This window comes from Erythrolamprus reginae, chromosome 5, assembly GCF_031021105.1.
Source record: "Erythrolamprus reginae isolate rEryReg1 chromosome 5, rEryReg1.hap1, whole genome shotgun sequence".
Lineage (NCBI taxonomy): Eukaryota > Metazoa > Chordata > Lepidosauria > Squamata > Dipsadidae > Erythrolamprus > Erythrolamprus reginae.
Window position 1 is genome coordinate 78,495,885 of NC_091954.1, and position 16,384 is coordinate 78,512,268.

Sequence of the window (16,384 nt, forward strand, 5' to 3'; positions counted from 1 at the left end):
AGATGTGGAAGTGAAAGCTTAGGCAAAAATTATCATGTCTCCTTACCTTATCAAAAGGGGGGTAATAAATAGGACATTTTGAATATTCTTGAAATTTGATTTGCAAAGTTGTTGCATTATCAGTGTATGGGTTAGTCTGTACCGTTCCCATTGGATTCAACATTTCTTCAAGTTCATCTAGGTAACCAGAATAATACATATTTTGTTTAGCTATACATGTTGTTTAAGGGAATAACTTCTGCAAATATATAAACCTATTTCAAGATCCTCGTGGCTAAGCTTCCAATACTAAATATACTTTGTAAACAGAGGTAGATTACTTTAACTGAACTGCTTCAATGAGGGCCAACATATCATTGAACAATCTTCAAAGAAACAGAGACAATGTATTTCCACATAAACTAATGGAAGTTCTAAACCAATTGGAAGTTAGATGGAAATGTAAATATTCTGAACACAGGTGAATACAACAGTTAAAGGCTGAAACATCCTGACTTTCCTGGAAATGTTCCAATGGCAAAATGGTCTGTGTGACATTACTGGAAGTGGTCCAGAGTCAAAATGGTTAATCCTCTATTTCACAGAGTGGGGTTTTTCTTGAAGCTGAGTCACTTGTGTTACAAAATGGGATGTTTCAAAATTGGAATCTTCAAATCTTTTGTATACGTGTCTTAAAATAAACATAGGTAGTATATTTATTCCATACACATATATATTTTCCATTCTTCATCTTACTCTTAAAGTACAATGACAGAGAAAAAAGTTCTGACCCATTTTAATGAAAATGGAACCTTTGGGAGATCGACTAGGACAGAGTAGTGCTTTACATTTAATTTCCAAAATGTGGTTCAGAACGTGCACTAATAGCACATATATGCAACAACTTTTAACTCTGATGCATTGTTTCTTGAGAACGACACAGCAGCTTCCCTTGCATAGGTTAAGTATTAACCTAGCCACCATTAGGTATCATCTCATAACAGAAATTTTCTATCACTGGTAGTCAAGAAAAATATTTCATTTTAGGGAAAAAAGCTCTCTATTTGGAACTCATTATCATTCCTGTCAGTATTTCATTATCAATAATATTTTTAAAATAACTATACATTACAGATATTCATTCTTTTCTTTAATATTGCATTAATCCTAACCCGCACTGCATGCTTTTTATTCTAGAGTAGTTGTTGTAAGCAGTCCCACCACTCTGAAATCAATAGAGGCTATGCAAGTGCCCATATAGCAACTCACCAGGAAATGATGACCAGCTGTGCAAAAGAAGATCTCCAGTTTTCAACTGCCCTTTAAAATCAAATACCATAGTATTGACCCATGCCACAGGATAATGCTGCAAAGACAAATCAAATAATTTGAAAATTAAAACTCTTTTTGTGTGTGTGTATGTGTATGTGTGTGTCTGTATAGTGACATTGAGATATACAAATCCAAAGGAACAAACCATAGGAAAACAATTGCTACTAATTAAGCTGCTGATGGTGGGAGGGATCTTGAAAGACTTCCAAGAACAATGTAGCTTTAAACTATGAGATTAAACAACACCCAGGCACTATTTATGCCAAACGTATTTTCCCACTAGTCCCAATAGACCAGCCCTATTCTCTAGATGTGATTGACTGCAAATGGTCATGAGGATAAAAAGTTAATGAGCGTAAACAGTGAACACCCTGATAGAAAAGATGCAAGTGTAAATAAATATGTAAACATTTACAAAAAATATGAACCTAAAGATGAATTACAGTGATCCCTCGATTTTCGCGATCTCGAGCTTCGCGAAACGCTACATCGCGATTTTTCCCACCCGATGACGTCACTCTCTTCCTTTCTCATCTTTCTTTCTCTCTCTCTTTCTCTATCTTGCTTCTTCCTCTCCCACACTCTCTTCCTCCCTCTCTCATCTCTTTCTTTCCTTCTCTCTCTTTCTCTATCTCTCCCCCTCTTGCTCTCGAGCGGCGGGCGGCGGGCGAGCAGCAGTGAGGAGCCGAAGATCGGGTTTCCCCTTTGCGTGGGCGGTGGGGAAACCCCGATCTTCGGCTCCTCGCTGCTGCGGCGCTGCCGAGCAGATCAGCTGCTGGGCGGCCGAAGAAACCTTCCCTGGGTCTTCCCCGCCGCCCACGCAAACTCCACCATCTGCGCATGCGCGGCCATGGAAAAAGGGCGTGCATGTGCAGATGGTGTTTTTACTTCCGCACCACTATATCGCGAAAAATCGAGTATCGCGAGGGGTCTTGGAACGTAACCCTCGCGATACTCGAGGGATCACTGTATTCAAATAGTTAATAAAAATATTAAAATTGATTATAGTTAATTTTTTATTCTTCATTAACATGCTAGACTAGTTTAACAGAGATACCACATTTGTTTTAAATTTAATTAGCCCAATAATAGATCTTTGTAGGATGAAATCCTTTTCTATTTTAAGTGCACATAAAAATGTTAGGATTAATGTTTATTACAGAAAATATTAGGGAAGCTCTATTGAAATGCAAACAAAATGTGAAGTGTTGAAAAAACCTGAAACCTCAAACATTATATTCTTATTGCTGTTACAAGGTAGTCCTCGAATTACAATGAAAACTGGAACCAGAATTTCTATCACTAAGGAGTATGGTCATAAAACGTGACTGTTTCAATGGCAGCAATTCCTGTAGTCCTATTTCCCACTGTTAACTGAACACCATTGGTATTATGCAAGGTAACCAAAGCCAATGGAGAAAGCTGGCAGAAATTTGCATGTCCCAGTTCCTTGGGCAGGTAAGTGGTTGCTATCAGGGGGGAAGAGTGTGTGGATGGAGAAAACTTTCCCCTGCAACCTTCCCTGATGGCTTCAGCTCTGTCAATCTGCAGAATTTCAGAAAAGGGTGTGATCACGTGATTGGGATGCTTGGCAACTGATTGTGTGAATGGGTGGCTAATCACCCAAATTGTGATAATGTGACTGTGGAGGTGCTGGGATGGCTGGGAACTCCATAGACCAGTTGTAACTATAATTTGTTCAGAATCATTCTAATTTGGAATCATTGCTGACCAAATAAATGATCACAGGTCAAGGAAAACCTGCGTATCTTTTGATGGTTTCCATCAATGCACATGGGAAGATTCTCCCTTCATTTTATCATCACAGTGATCACCCTGTGAAATAGACTTGGTTGAAAAAAAAATGGGTGATTTGAAATAGCTTTCCAGGAGTTTACATATCTTTGCATATACAGTGATCCCCCGAGTTTTGCGATCCCGATCATTGCGAAAGGCTATATCGCGATTTTTCCACCCGGAAGTAAAAACACCATCTGCACGCATGCGTAGATGGTGGAGTTTGCGTTCCCCGCCGGGCAGATCAGCTGCTGGGCGGCCGAAGGAACCTTCCCTGGGTCTTCCCGCCGGCATGGGGGGCTTCCTAGCACCCCCCCTGAACCCCCAACCCGGGTTTGGGGGGTGCTAGGAAGCCCTCGATGCCGGCGGCGACCTTTTAAAACACCCGTGCCGCTTCCCAGCTGAGTCCTGCAGCCAAGCGCCAAGGCGAACTTCTGCGCTTGGCTGCAGGACTCAGCTGGGAAGCGGCACGGGTGTTTTAAAAGGTCTCCGCCGGCATGGGGGGCTTCCTAGCACCCCCCCAAACCCGAGCTGCAAACGGCGGGTAGGCGGGCGAGCGGCAAACGGCGGGTGGGCGGGTGAACAAGGAACCTTCCCTGGGATCGTGCACGAGCGGCGGGCAAGCGAGCGGCGGGTGGGCGGGCAGCGGAAAAGCGGCGGACAAGGAACCTTCCCTGGGATCGTGCATGAGCGGCGGGCAAGCGAGCGGCGGGCGGGCGGGCAGCGGAAAAGCAGCGGGTCTTCCCAGGTGCGGAAGTAAAAGCACCATCTGCGCATGCGCGGCCATGAAAAAAGGGGCGCGCATGCGCAGATGGTGCTTTTACTTCCGCACCGCTACTTCGCGAAAAACCGATCATCGCGAGGGGTCCTGTAACGGAACCCTCGCGATAATCGGGGGACCACTGTATAGAGGGAAATAGAAACCTAAAATATCTACAGCCACACAGTATGAAGTAGCATACCCTGCTGCAGACACGAATGTCAAGAAGGAATTAAATGCATTCATTACCACTTTCCCAGCTTTCCTCATGGTCGGGTATTTGGATGGATTCAGTGCCTTGGCTGATTTTTTATTTTTCATTTTATCCATAACAGCATAAACCACAAAGCACAATCTAGCCATTCTCGGCAAATCACAGACATTGATGTCAAATTCCAGGGGTTCATTCCAATCATGGTCATTTCTCCCTGCTATTTCTGAGCTTACAATAGGTTTACAAAGGAGTTCATTGCCATGGAAGAGGCCAGCCCTGATGTGAACCTACAAGATACACGGCAGAAAATTATTTTAAAGTATTGTTATCAACTAAACAAATAACATCAAGGATTATTAAAATACATGTACTTGAAAAAGCATGGAAAAAGTGGCTTTCATGCAATTGATATTAATGATATTATTGTATGCTGTATGCAATAAAGCTTAAACAATTCTGCTGTAAGGAAACAAATTTATTTTATGTTCTGTTCTGGGAAGTATCAAGTAGTTGGGTAAAGGCAGTGGCAAATGCTTCTCTGCACAAGATGAGGGAAACTCTTTTTAGGGAAGGTTGTTGAGTAAATGGTTGGTTTACAGCTCCTGAAGAGGGGTGGAAGACACAGATTATCTCGATCCTTTTCAATCCTTTTGTTGTGGTTGGCTCTGGCCCAGCTCCTGCCCCAAGGAATGTGGAGGTGGATGCAGGGGAAACATCAACATGTCATAGGCCTGTTTTATTGCCAACAGAGTCAGGTAATGCAGTTTCCTTAGACGAAGAAGAAGGTGGGGGTGACTTGGAAGAGGGGGGCTTGGCACACAGCCCAAGAAGCCAATCTCCATGATCTTTGGTCGATTTGGATGAGGAAGTGTTAGACCCACGCATGCGCAGAATTATGCATCAAAGAGACCAATTGAAGAAATATTACAGGAGATTAAGAGAGGCCACCTGTGTTTGAGTGGGGCTCCAGTAATTAGAGCTGCTGATATAAATAGCAGCATGCTGGCTTGGCCGTTGTGGAAGATTATCTGATCGTTGTTTCTTCAGGACCGTGCCTTGCTGTTTCCGGACTTTGTTTGTTGATTTTTCACGACTTTGAAACCAAAGCAGAGCAAAGTGTGGGGGTCTCACTTCGTGGAAGAAGGAGGGCTGTGACGTTCCTTCACAGCTGCTAGCTAAGTACTTAAGGACTGATTAAGGGGATTGTACAGGCTACCAGGTTGTTTTGCGACCTGGTAGTGCTCTTTGCAATGCAAAAAGGGTGCTTTGTTTCTTTTGAATTTTTGTGATAAAGAACATTGTGTTTGAACTTCCAAGTGTGTGTGTGTGTGTGTGTGTGTGTGTGTGTGTCTGAAATTTGTACTCTTGAATTTTCGGGAGACTCATACCATAGAGCCTGGCAGAACACCTTTAAAGCCCTACATGGCATCGGATCAGATTACGCGCGGGACAGCCTCCTGCTGCTTGAGTCCCAGCAACCAGTTAGGTCCTACAGAGTCGGCCTTCTCCAGGTCCTGTCAACTAGACAATGTCACTTGGCAGGACCTATGGAAGAACCTTCTCTGTGGGGGCCCCGGCCTTCTGGAATCAGCTACCCCCGGAGATCCTTAGTGCCCCCACCCTCCTCACCTTCCGCAAGAGTCTAAAGACTCATCTATGCCACCATGCTTGGGGCCATTAGAACCTAGCCCCCTAGCCGACAAATGATATGTATGTTGTTGTTGAGTGAGAATGATCGATTTTTAATATAAATGGAAATTTTAGATTAGTGGGTTTTATATTAATTGGATTTAGGATTTGTATTCTATAGTTCTTTTTATATGCTGTAAGCCGCCCCAAGATCCTGGAGAGGGGTGGCATATAAATTCAATTAATAAATTAATAACAAAATCAGGATTTGGACTGCTTTTAGAACTGAGATGGTACGACTGCATTTGTTCATGACGGCTGTTCAGATTGTGATGACACCAATACTTCCTTCCTCGACATCCCTGAACTCTCTCTGACATTTGTTCACATAAAAGCAGGAGCTGTGAGTCCACCAACCCCAGCTGTGAGTCCAGAATGCACACCACTCTTGAACTGGGAAAAGTAATCTCATTCAAGGTCAGAAATAAAATATTTCTACTTATTGGTGACCTCCAAAGTCACAACCACTTGGTATTAAAAGGATGAGCTGGAAATGGTTCCTCCCTAGCCAAACCCATACAATCTCGAGACACGGAGATAGAACTTCAACAGCTTCACTTTGCTGACCTGGGGGTCAAAAGATATACCGGTAACTGGGTTCTCATTACCAGCTGCTTTCATGTAGATATTGAAAAGGAGGGAGAAAAGAGTCAAACCCTATGGCGAACCTATGGCATGGGTGCTAAGGTGGCATGCGGAGCCATATCTGCTGGCACACGAGCCATTGCCTCAGCTCAGCTCCAACCTGCATGTGTGTGCTGGACAGGTGATTTTTGACTTGCACAGAAGCTCTGGGAGGGCGTTTTGGCTTCCAGAGACCCTTTGGGGGGATGGGGGAGGGCATTTTTACCCTCCCTTGGCTCCAGGGAAGCTTTTGGAGCCTGGGGAGGGCAAAACACGAGCCCACTTTTCCCACCAGAAGTTGGAAAACAGGCCGTTTCCAGCCTCCAGAAGGCTTCTGGGTGGCCGGGGAAGATCTTTTCATCCTCCCCAGGCATTGAATTATGGGTGTTGGCACTCGTGCATATGCACAAATGCGCACACGCTCTTTCGGCACCCAAGGGAAAAAAGGTTCGCCATCACTGCCCTAAGGCATTCCACAAAGGAGGGGCTTAGGAAACATCCTCTTCACAGCCAGCACCTATTGGAATCAGTCTGGAAAAAGGAAAAGAATCACCCTGGAATGGTGTCCCCAATCCCTTGTCCTCAGAGTTATCTCAGAAAGATACCATGGTGAACACTACTGAAAGCCACTGAGACATTAAGGAGCACAAGAATGAATTAAGAAGTAACTTCTCTGTAAAATTACTCAAACAAATTGAGCAGAAATCAATAAGAACACAATAAAATACATCCTCTAAGGCTCTGCGGTAGTTAAACATAAGAAAACATTTGTATGTTTTACTTGGTCATCGTTCTATTTAAACTGTTCAAAGCAATTCATCTCTAAGCTGCTGAACACATTAATGGCATTTAACACTAAAACAATGTATTTTAAAATAAGAATTTTTTAAGCTCCATAGGAAATGATGGTTCATTTCATTTTATACTTACCACAGAAAAGAATGTTTATGTACAGTACGACTAAATTTGAATTGTCCATAGTTTGTAAACTGAGTAAATGTAAACATTAAATATCAAACAATGTAAGTTATATAAACTTACATCTGATAGCTATGCTCATAAATTAAATAATTCAAGAATGATCATAATATATAAAATGTACTGGGATGAACAGATAATGCGTCTCTTGTATTGGAAAATAGTTACTTACTTTGGCAGTTTCTTCTGTATTCAATTTACTACCATTTACTAGCAAAATTTTGAAAGGGTGGCCAATCTCCCAGACACTTTGGGTCAACTGTGGTAGAAAGAAAACAGTGCTGTGTGATTTTCATTCCTTTTAAGCAATACATATATACTGTACCATACACATTTCAAAATCATTATACCAGTAGTACAATTCTAATTTGCAAAGCATCTGGTGGAAGTGGTTTTGGATACAATGGAAGTGCCTGTCTGTTGGTATGTCTCGGTATACCTAGGCTATGAGACCTTTGACATACACTGAGCAGAGAATTTTAACAGAGTGTGGATGTGTAGTAAAGCCAAAGAAAAAGACACAGACTTAGTTATGCTTAATAAGTACTATTTACATATATACAAAATAGAAACAATCCATAACAAGCACTATGCAAATACACTCCCCCCTCAAGGCAAAGCAAAAGCGAATGAGCGTTAAAGCATCATTGAGGGAAGGAGTACTGGCGCCCTCTTATGGCGAACCAGCCCAAAATATTTAAAGTGATAGTACAAGAGACTACAATAGGTAGTTTACAATGGCAAACCCTAACAACCATGTACCTTGTACTAACACTGTCCAACACTGGATAAAGGACAATCCACTCTGGAAGTCCTAAGTAACTGCACAAAATTTGCAGGCTATAAATCAGAGATTATTTATCCCAGGGAGCTCAGAAAGAAGTCTGGCATTAATGCAGAAATAATTCCTCCAATTCAATAATGGGAGAAAATGCAAAGCTACCTGTTAAGATTCTTTTAAAAATCACTTTTCTTTTGTAAATAACATTCCAGCAGATTAGAAGAGAAACATTAAACTGAAGTCATACATTGTGTTTATTACAAAAATTCTCACATTGTGGGTTGAGGATATTTCAATTTTTTTAAAAAAAAGATGATCAGGTTTGTTCAGTGGAATCGCTGTCAAAACTCCCCCATTTTACCTGAATAAGTCTACAATGGGCTACCCAGTGGGTGTAGCCATCTCTAAACTATGACAGCTGAAGTAATTATGTGGTCACATTATTTATGATTTAGTTTTATTCATGAAGGACACAAATATATTTTATCATTTCAAGGCACTGCAATATTTTAGTTTGAAAATCTCTGAATAGCAGTTAGGGTTCTCTGAATAAATTTTTCTCCTCAGGTCTAAAGCAATAATACCCCCGCTGCCCCAAAATTAGTTATATCCACATATATGCATGAAAACTCACACGTGATTTTTTGGGTGGTAGAGGAAGAGGAAGATTGTTTGATTTTCGATTTACTGCTGATTCTATATCAATCATTTCCTGCTCATACATTGCTTTAATTGTGCTGCATTCAATAAGTGTCAGCTGAGGAAGAGCTCTATTTATTACACAACAATGGATATACTGAAAAAGAAAATTATAAAATTACTTGGAACCTCAAAATTACACGGAGCATTTCAAATAGGAATGTGACTGTGCAGAGTCCCAAGGGCAATTTGTGCTCCTTCCAGAAAACAGAATATGAGCTCTGTAGCTCTTGTAAAGGTTATAATGGAAACAGAAATTATAAATAAATTAATTAACTGCACAGGATAAGTTAATTTTAAGAAAATGTTAATTTATATGTGAACTATACACACCGTATTTTAAACAAATTAAAATCACATTTAGTTGCCCAGAATTGCTGGGAGTCAGGAGATGTATAAATACAATAATATTTAATTATATTTATTTATTGTTTATTTATTTATTGGATTTGTATGCCGCCCCTCTCCGAAGACTCGGGGCGGCTAACAGCAATAATAAGAATAATAAGAATAATAAAAATCCAATAATAAAAACAATTAAAAACCCATTATAATAAAAACCAAACAGACATACAGACATACCATGCATAAAATTGTAACGGCCTAGGGGGAAAGAGTATCTCAGTTCCCCCATGCCTGGCAGCAGAGGTGGGTTTTAAGTAGCTTACGAAAGGCAAGGAGGGTGGGGGCAATTCTAATTTCTGTGGGGAGTTGGTTCCAGAGGGCCGGGGCCGCCACAGAGAAGGCTCTTCCCCTGGGTCCCGCCAAGCGCATTGTTTAGTTGACGGGACCCGGAGAAGACCCACTCTGTGGGACCTAACTGGTCGCTGGGATTCGTGCAGCAGAAGGCGGTCCCTGAGATATTTATGTAAGGGTAATAAATTATATTATTATCTGTTCATGACAACATGAAGCCACACTTGCCAGTTCTTTAGCTGGTGTTGGCCTTTATATATACCAAGTTCTTCCCAAGGATGTCATAATGTATAGGCATGCTATACATGGATCTAAGCAGTGCAGCCTTTTTCAATTCACAGATGGAACTTGTGTCACTGCCATTTAAGATTTTTTTGCTATGGCACTCAGTATGTTGATGGTAATTAACATTAAACCATACTAATGGCACATAAATTTAATAAATTATTAACACTAATATCAGCCTATTCCAAATCTATACACTTTTTAAAAAATTTAGCTCACTTTCTGAAGTGAATAAAAAGTATACAGTCAAAAACACAGTATGTACTCCCATATATTAAAATATAATTAAGGCCAAAGAACTTCAGAAAGTAAGAGTAAGTTGGAAAAAGATATTTTTATTACCAATTAAGCAACACATCAAAAGTTTTAACTAAATAATTTGCTCCTGACTCTATAGTATAATACTATATATTTCTTATTAATATGACAGTAAAATTCTCATAGTCCTTTATATGAAATTCTTTGTCTTTAAGTCCATATGTACAGCATCACCAAATAAGTTAATATTAAAAAGAAAAAAAAATCAAGGATACAATTCACAGTTTAAATCAACATTTTATATATGACTTGTTTTTCTAAGCTCCAAATTAGCATATTATTTTGTGAGAATGCTACCTGGAATTGAATTAATGGATGATCCCCAACAACATATTCCAGTCTTCCATTAACTTGTAACACATAATCAGAAGGATCAACTTCTTCATCTTTTCCGTGGATAGTCAACCATTTCCGAATTGCCAATTCATTCAATTTAATAGGGTTAATATTAGGAGACACTTGAAAACTAAATACATCCTAATAAAAAGAAACAGAATTTATTATTATCAAGCATTAAGAGGAATTTGTTTACGAAATTATAGTTATTTTAAGGTAGCTTTTGTTAAGGGAAAAATATACTATATAACTGATAGAAGAATTACGGTACTTAGATTTATAACTATTTTCCATCAAAATTACTTTTCATTGACCTAATTTATCTGACAAGTTAAATCACTGCTAACTAGAGGTATTGTAGGAATGTTTTTAACTCATAAAAGCCCCTGTACCATACAGAACACAACTTATCATCCTCATAGCATATATAAAACTCATAGCATATATAAAACTCTTATTTTGTTCCTTTGTTTTATAGGATCAGTAATATAGTAAATCATAGAGATAGAGGATACTATTTATATCCACATCCTGCTCTTCAGGAATTTAAATTAAAACTATCACAGAAAGATAGGTTTGGTAGTGTCCACAAGAATGTATTAAAAAAAAAAAGGATTTGACCTTCTTTTTGACATCCCTTCAAATTTCTGATTAATACTATCTTATCACTTATCTATTCTCTAAATCTTCTCTTCTCAAGGTAAACTGGAAAAGTCCAAAAGACTTTAATTTCTTTTCATAATTCTTACTAAAATTATTGAAAAAAGGGTGTTAATTTGTGTTCAATCTCATTGTCCTTCTCTGAATCTATTTTAGATTGTTGGACTCTTTGATTTGGTGTCCAAAATTGAATAACAATAAAGGTAGGGTCTAATCGACTAAGAACATGGCAGACCTAAAGTAACATATGTAATGACCATCACCCGTTTGATGGAGCCTGACACCTCCCCTCGAGTTCTGCGCTGCCGCCCGGCTGTCATCTTTTGAGAAGAGGAGGAGAAGGAGCCTTAACTTCCTTATTTATTTAGTCCAACCTTGGCAACTTTTAGGACTTGTGGACTTCAACTCCCAGAATTCCTCAGCCAGCTTCGAATTCTCAAAATGACTGACCAAGAACAGAAATACTTTTCAACTAGAAAAATATCTAACTATGTGCCTGACAAAGCAGCTTTAATCAGATAAAAGTCTGAGTTCCTGGTTTCCATGGTAGAACAGGGTGATTTCATAAAGTTCCTTATTCAGAAAAGATACGTATATGTGGTGCACCACAAATCAAGTACATCAGTCATATCCTCTTCCACTGCCAACTACTGTATGTGCTTTAGCTAAAGCAAGGATGTTAAGATCATTAATTGATATGACAGCTCCTTAAGATCCCATCAACAGATGATCTTACCTCCTCCAATGTACAATACAGCAGTAAGAAAAACTGCCAAACTGATAGCTAAAGCCATCTGACTTCCTATCTAAAGCAGATTAGAATCAACTATCAAGGTAATGATCTTATATGATTATTTCACTGAATATATTTTTACATATTTCAATATGCTGTTTTTTAAACTTGATCTGGTCTTTTAATCAATAAAAAATAAACTAAGTTTCCATTTGTAGCAGCTGCTTTACACTGCTGACTATTTATTTATTTATTTATTTATTTGGTTTTTATGCCACCCTTCTCCTTAGACTATAGTGCCAGAAACTCGGCTTCTGCGCTTTCTCGGGGGGGGGGGGGGGAGATGACACCACCCACAGACCTTCACTGACCAAAGCATGTCAGTGATGTCATTGTGACGTTACCAGCAGGGTGTACTGTTCTGAACCGGAAGGAACCCACCCCTGTTCCAGTTTGATGAAGAACGTCTTCGAGTTCTCTTTGAATATAGATAGGTTGAAATCATCTATATATCCAATTAAGTGTGTCTTTTAACAACACTGTCAACAACTACTCTGCTAAATTCAAAGTATGTCTACTGCATTTCCTCAATCTAATAAAATTAGCAAATAAAATTATGAAATAAATGTTGTTCTGGAAAAATAAATAAATGAGAATTTCAGGTAATTACTGCATTGTATCTTTTGTTTCCATAGCGCCTTCAGATTAATTTTTTTATAACCTCCTTTAGAATTTTCCAAGTTACAAACATCGCTAAGTTTTTTCTTTTAAAATATATTAGATATATTTATCCATTAATAAAAACCATTCAGAAAATTAAAATAATTATCTAGATATAGATGTCTATACTCAGAAAATTAAAATAAAATTATCTAGATATTGATGTCTATACTGACGATGTGCTATTGCAGCAAGGAATATGTATTATAACAAATGACTTTAAAATTTTAAAAAGAAAGCCAATAAAATTTAAAAAACTGTCTTATTAGAGAAAGAAGTTACTTTTTATTTTTACAGAAATGTGCAAAAAGTTATATTTGAGTTTCTATGCATATCATAGCATTATTATATATAAATCCTATGCAATAATTAATATAGGTTCTTATATGGCAATTAAGAATAAGAGTAAATAAACATTGATTCCATAGAGAAAAAACTGAAATTAAACAAAAACTTTGTTTTAGTACTTTAAAACCACCTGTGAAGTCATTTTTAAAATTTCTTAAAGGTATTTTAGAGTTCAAATGCTGATGCTAATAGATACTTCAAAATTTGGCCATATATAAACACTAAACAACTGAAATAAAGCAATAAAAATGTTTCCCCTGTTAAGAATCATCCCAGCAGGGTCTATTCCACATTTACAAAACGCTTTTATAAAGACATATGGAGCTTTCACTCCAGAAAAAAAAATGTAATATGTAAAATTCAAAAGCAATTATTGACAAATGAAAATCATATCTTAGTTTTCATTTCATTTGGTTTTCTTATTATTATTTTTTGTCTGGGACTTTATTTATGTATGAGCTTTTTGGTAACCAGCCAAACCTCATGATGGAGTATCATAGCTATAATAAAGAAGTTAGCAAAATCAATACAATATTTTCTTAGTTTCAAAATGTATTTGTCTCAAAACTGTTATGTTCTCTGAAGTTTCTGCCTAAGCCGAAAACTCAAAATCAAATATTCAAAAATAAAGTCATCAGCTATTTTTTCTCAACTATGTATATAGTTGATATTTCATAGGAGTCATCTGTTTCTATAAAGCCCTACAAATAGTTTAATTATTTACAAATTAAATATATTAATGAAGAAAATCTAACATAAATATTAATAAGATTGCTAAGATTGTTAGGAGAGATGGGATTGAAATTAACTTTTCCAAAAAAACACATTTTGCCAGTTTGATAAATTCCTCTTAAACTACCGTACAATTCCTGCAAATATCAGCTGACATGGACATTTTGATCCAGGAAACACATGGCAAGAGTTAATATGTCTTTAGCTAAATTAATTTCTCTACGCCTCAGATTTTTGTTTGTGAGGAAAATGACAAGAGTGTAAGATTCTAGTAGATTTATAAACAATACATTGATTAATCTTAAGAACCCAGAAAAAATAATATAATGTTACTTTCAGACTACTATAATGTACTGAATCTGTTTTTACTCTTATGCATATAGAAACAAAACATTTTTTTAACTATGTAACTCATACATGTAGGCCATCTTTTATTTTGAAATTGCTATTTTAACTGGAAAGGACATCAATTGCAGCTATCTTAATATGAATGGGTAAATCTGGAATTGAAATAAACAATTTTAAACAGGAGAACAACAATCAAATATAACTTTGATTTCTTGAGAATGAAATTAAGGTTTCCTATGCCACTTACATTAGTCACTTTTTAAAATGCCATAAAATGCCATTGATTCACAGACATTCAGAAATTAATATAGATTTATATTGTAATTTCACAATTCAAGATGCAATGCTTAAAGCCATGTTCCACTTTAATATGTGAAATTTAACAGATAATTCAGAAGGTATCAGAAAAGTGTGTCTTGGTTTAAAAATAAGGAAATGAAAGGAGTGTGATCCAAAATCATTCATGTAATTTAATTTATTAGGTATTGAGGCCGTCCAACTTAAAAAAGACTCTGGACAGCTTACCATATGTAAAATATATAACTTTGGGTTACACTCACTTATAGAATTTTCATGTTTGTTCTCAGTTAACTGTTCTTGGTTCTAAAATATAGCTGCCTCTGCAGAATAATACAATAAAGAGACTACTCTTTCAGAAATACATAAAATGCCCATCAAATCCTTCACATTTAGTAAAAATTAAAGGATATAAAAGTTTGCAAATTAGATTAAGACCCCCACCTGACAGTTCTCATAATGGATAGCCACAACAATGTTGCCACCATAAAGTTTATCCTGAAAGTTGTCCTGGATTGCTGGTTCTAATTCTGGTGGGTATGTGTGCTTTAACCAATTAATCCAAGAAAATCCCATCAGTGACTGCATTTTCTCTTCGCTAATTTGTCGCATCTTAACCCGAAACTCTTTGATTTCTGGGTCCTGTAGGGCATCAAAATCATGGAGGCCTGGATTTTTTTTGTGTTAAAAAAAAAGAAGACAACAGCAGCATTAAACTTAAGTCCATTTAATATGGGAACATTTATGACATCCACATACTAAAGGCCTATTACAATCCACAAAGTGTTTAATAACTATAGAATTACACAATTTTCTTTATATTGAACGTTTAATTTAAATGCATATTTAATCATTTCTAGGATAATTTTTTTTTTAAAAAAATACAATCTGTATATTTTACATTTCTGTATATAACAACTTGTTTAGAGGCTATTTTGGTTAATTACTATTTGCAAATACAATAGTATTTTTTTAAAAATCATTTTCTGACTAATGACTGGTCAGATGCACACACTAAGTAAATTTTGTGCATCTGACCATAATGCTTGCAGAATGAGAGTAATGCTGGCACAATGGTACAAGAGTTAATTAAAAATGGGTCAGTAAAAACCAGTGATCTTCACGACATCTTTATCAATTACCAATTTTACTTCCAAATTACGAAATGAATTGTAGTTGCTAAATGAGTTGCTAAGGTGAAACAGATGGAGGAAAGGAGAGTTAAGAAATTGGACAATATTGTTTAAATTGACCTAGTTCATAATTCTCAAACTATTATGCAAGAGGGAAAATATCTGTTCTCCAGATTTTCCAGGTTCCTGGACATCAGCTCTCAGCAATAAATAAATAAAATATTACACTTGTGATTATACTTCCCAGAATTCCATTGCCTTATACAAGGAAAGATGGGATAGTTGTAACTCCGCCCACCCTCTGCCTCCCTATACCCAATAGGTTAATGGTAAAGATTGAGAAACAACCAGCAATTGGTTGCTTTGAAGTTGAATTCTGTAATCTCTTAATGGTGATGGAGCAACTCAAATGCCTATGCCTACTGGTGAGGTAGGACTATCTAAAAAGTGCTGGTGATTGATGGCTACTTGCTTGGCAGATGTGGGTTTTGACTTACTTTGCTGCAGGTTTGCTTCCTCACGTGCCAGGTGGGCCCATGTACAGAGTCGAAAACCAAGCTTCTGCACATGCACAGAAGCAAAAAACAGCTTCTGTGCATGTACAAAAACAAAAAATAAGATGGCGCCACCTATTGTGCCACCTAGCAAGCCGGTTCAGGGGCATGGCAATCACTCCCAGTTTGGGGAGAGGGGAGGAATCCCGCTACCGGTTCTAAAGAACCAGTAGAAACCCACCTCTGGTGCTGGGATGGGGAGGGAAGTTTTTATCATGATCCATGACTTTATCCCCTCAGCAAAGTAACAAAGTGATTACAGCTCTGCATTCCAGCCAAGGAGAAGAAGTTTTTGATACTCCTTCCAAAGCAAGCAAAAGCAATAGGGAAGCTGGAAATCGCTCCTGCTCCCACTGTTTTTTTGCCCACCA

At 37.8% G+C, this 16,384-nt stretch overlaps 1 protein-coding gene across 5 annotated transcripts in view; it reads right to left on the reverse strand.

Annotated features, from left to right (window-relative positions):
• Positions 1–16,384, reverse strand: part of PIK3CB (phosphatidylinositol-4,5-bisphosphate 3-kinase catalytic subunit beta) — an 87,135-nt gene that overhangs the window by 37,277 nt on the left and 33,474 nt on the right. For all 5 annotated transcript variants that reach the window (XM_070753272.1, XM_070753275.1, XM_070753271.1 and 2 more), the window contains 7 exons: positions 14,771–14,994; positions 10,450–10,629; positions 8,789–8,950; positions 7,546–7,632; positions 4,118–4,369; positions 1,249–1,345; positions 47–177 (listed from right to left, as the gene is read on the reverse strand). In XM_070753272.1, the coding sequence (XP_070609373.1) occupies positions 47–177; positions 1,249–1,345; positions 4,118–4,369; positions 7,546–7,632; positions 8,789–8,950; positions 10,450–10,629; positions 14,771–14,994 (1,133 nt within the window). The remainder of the gene's footprint in view (positions 1–46; positions 178–1,248; positions 1,346–4,117; positions 4,370–7,545; positions 7,633–8,788; positions 8,951–10,449; positions 10,630–14,770; positions 14,995–16,384) is intronic.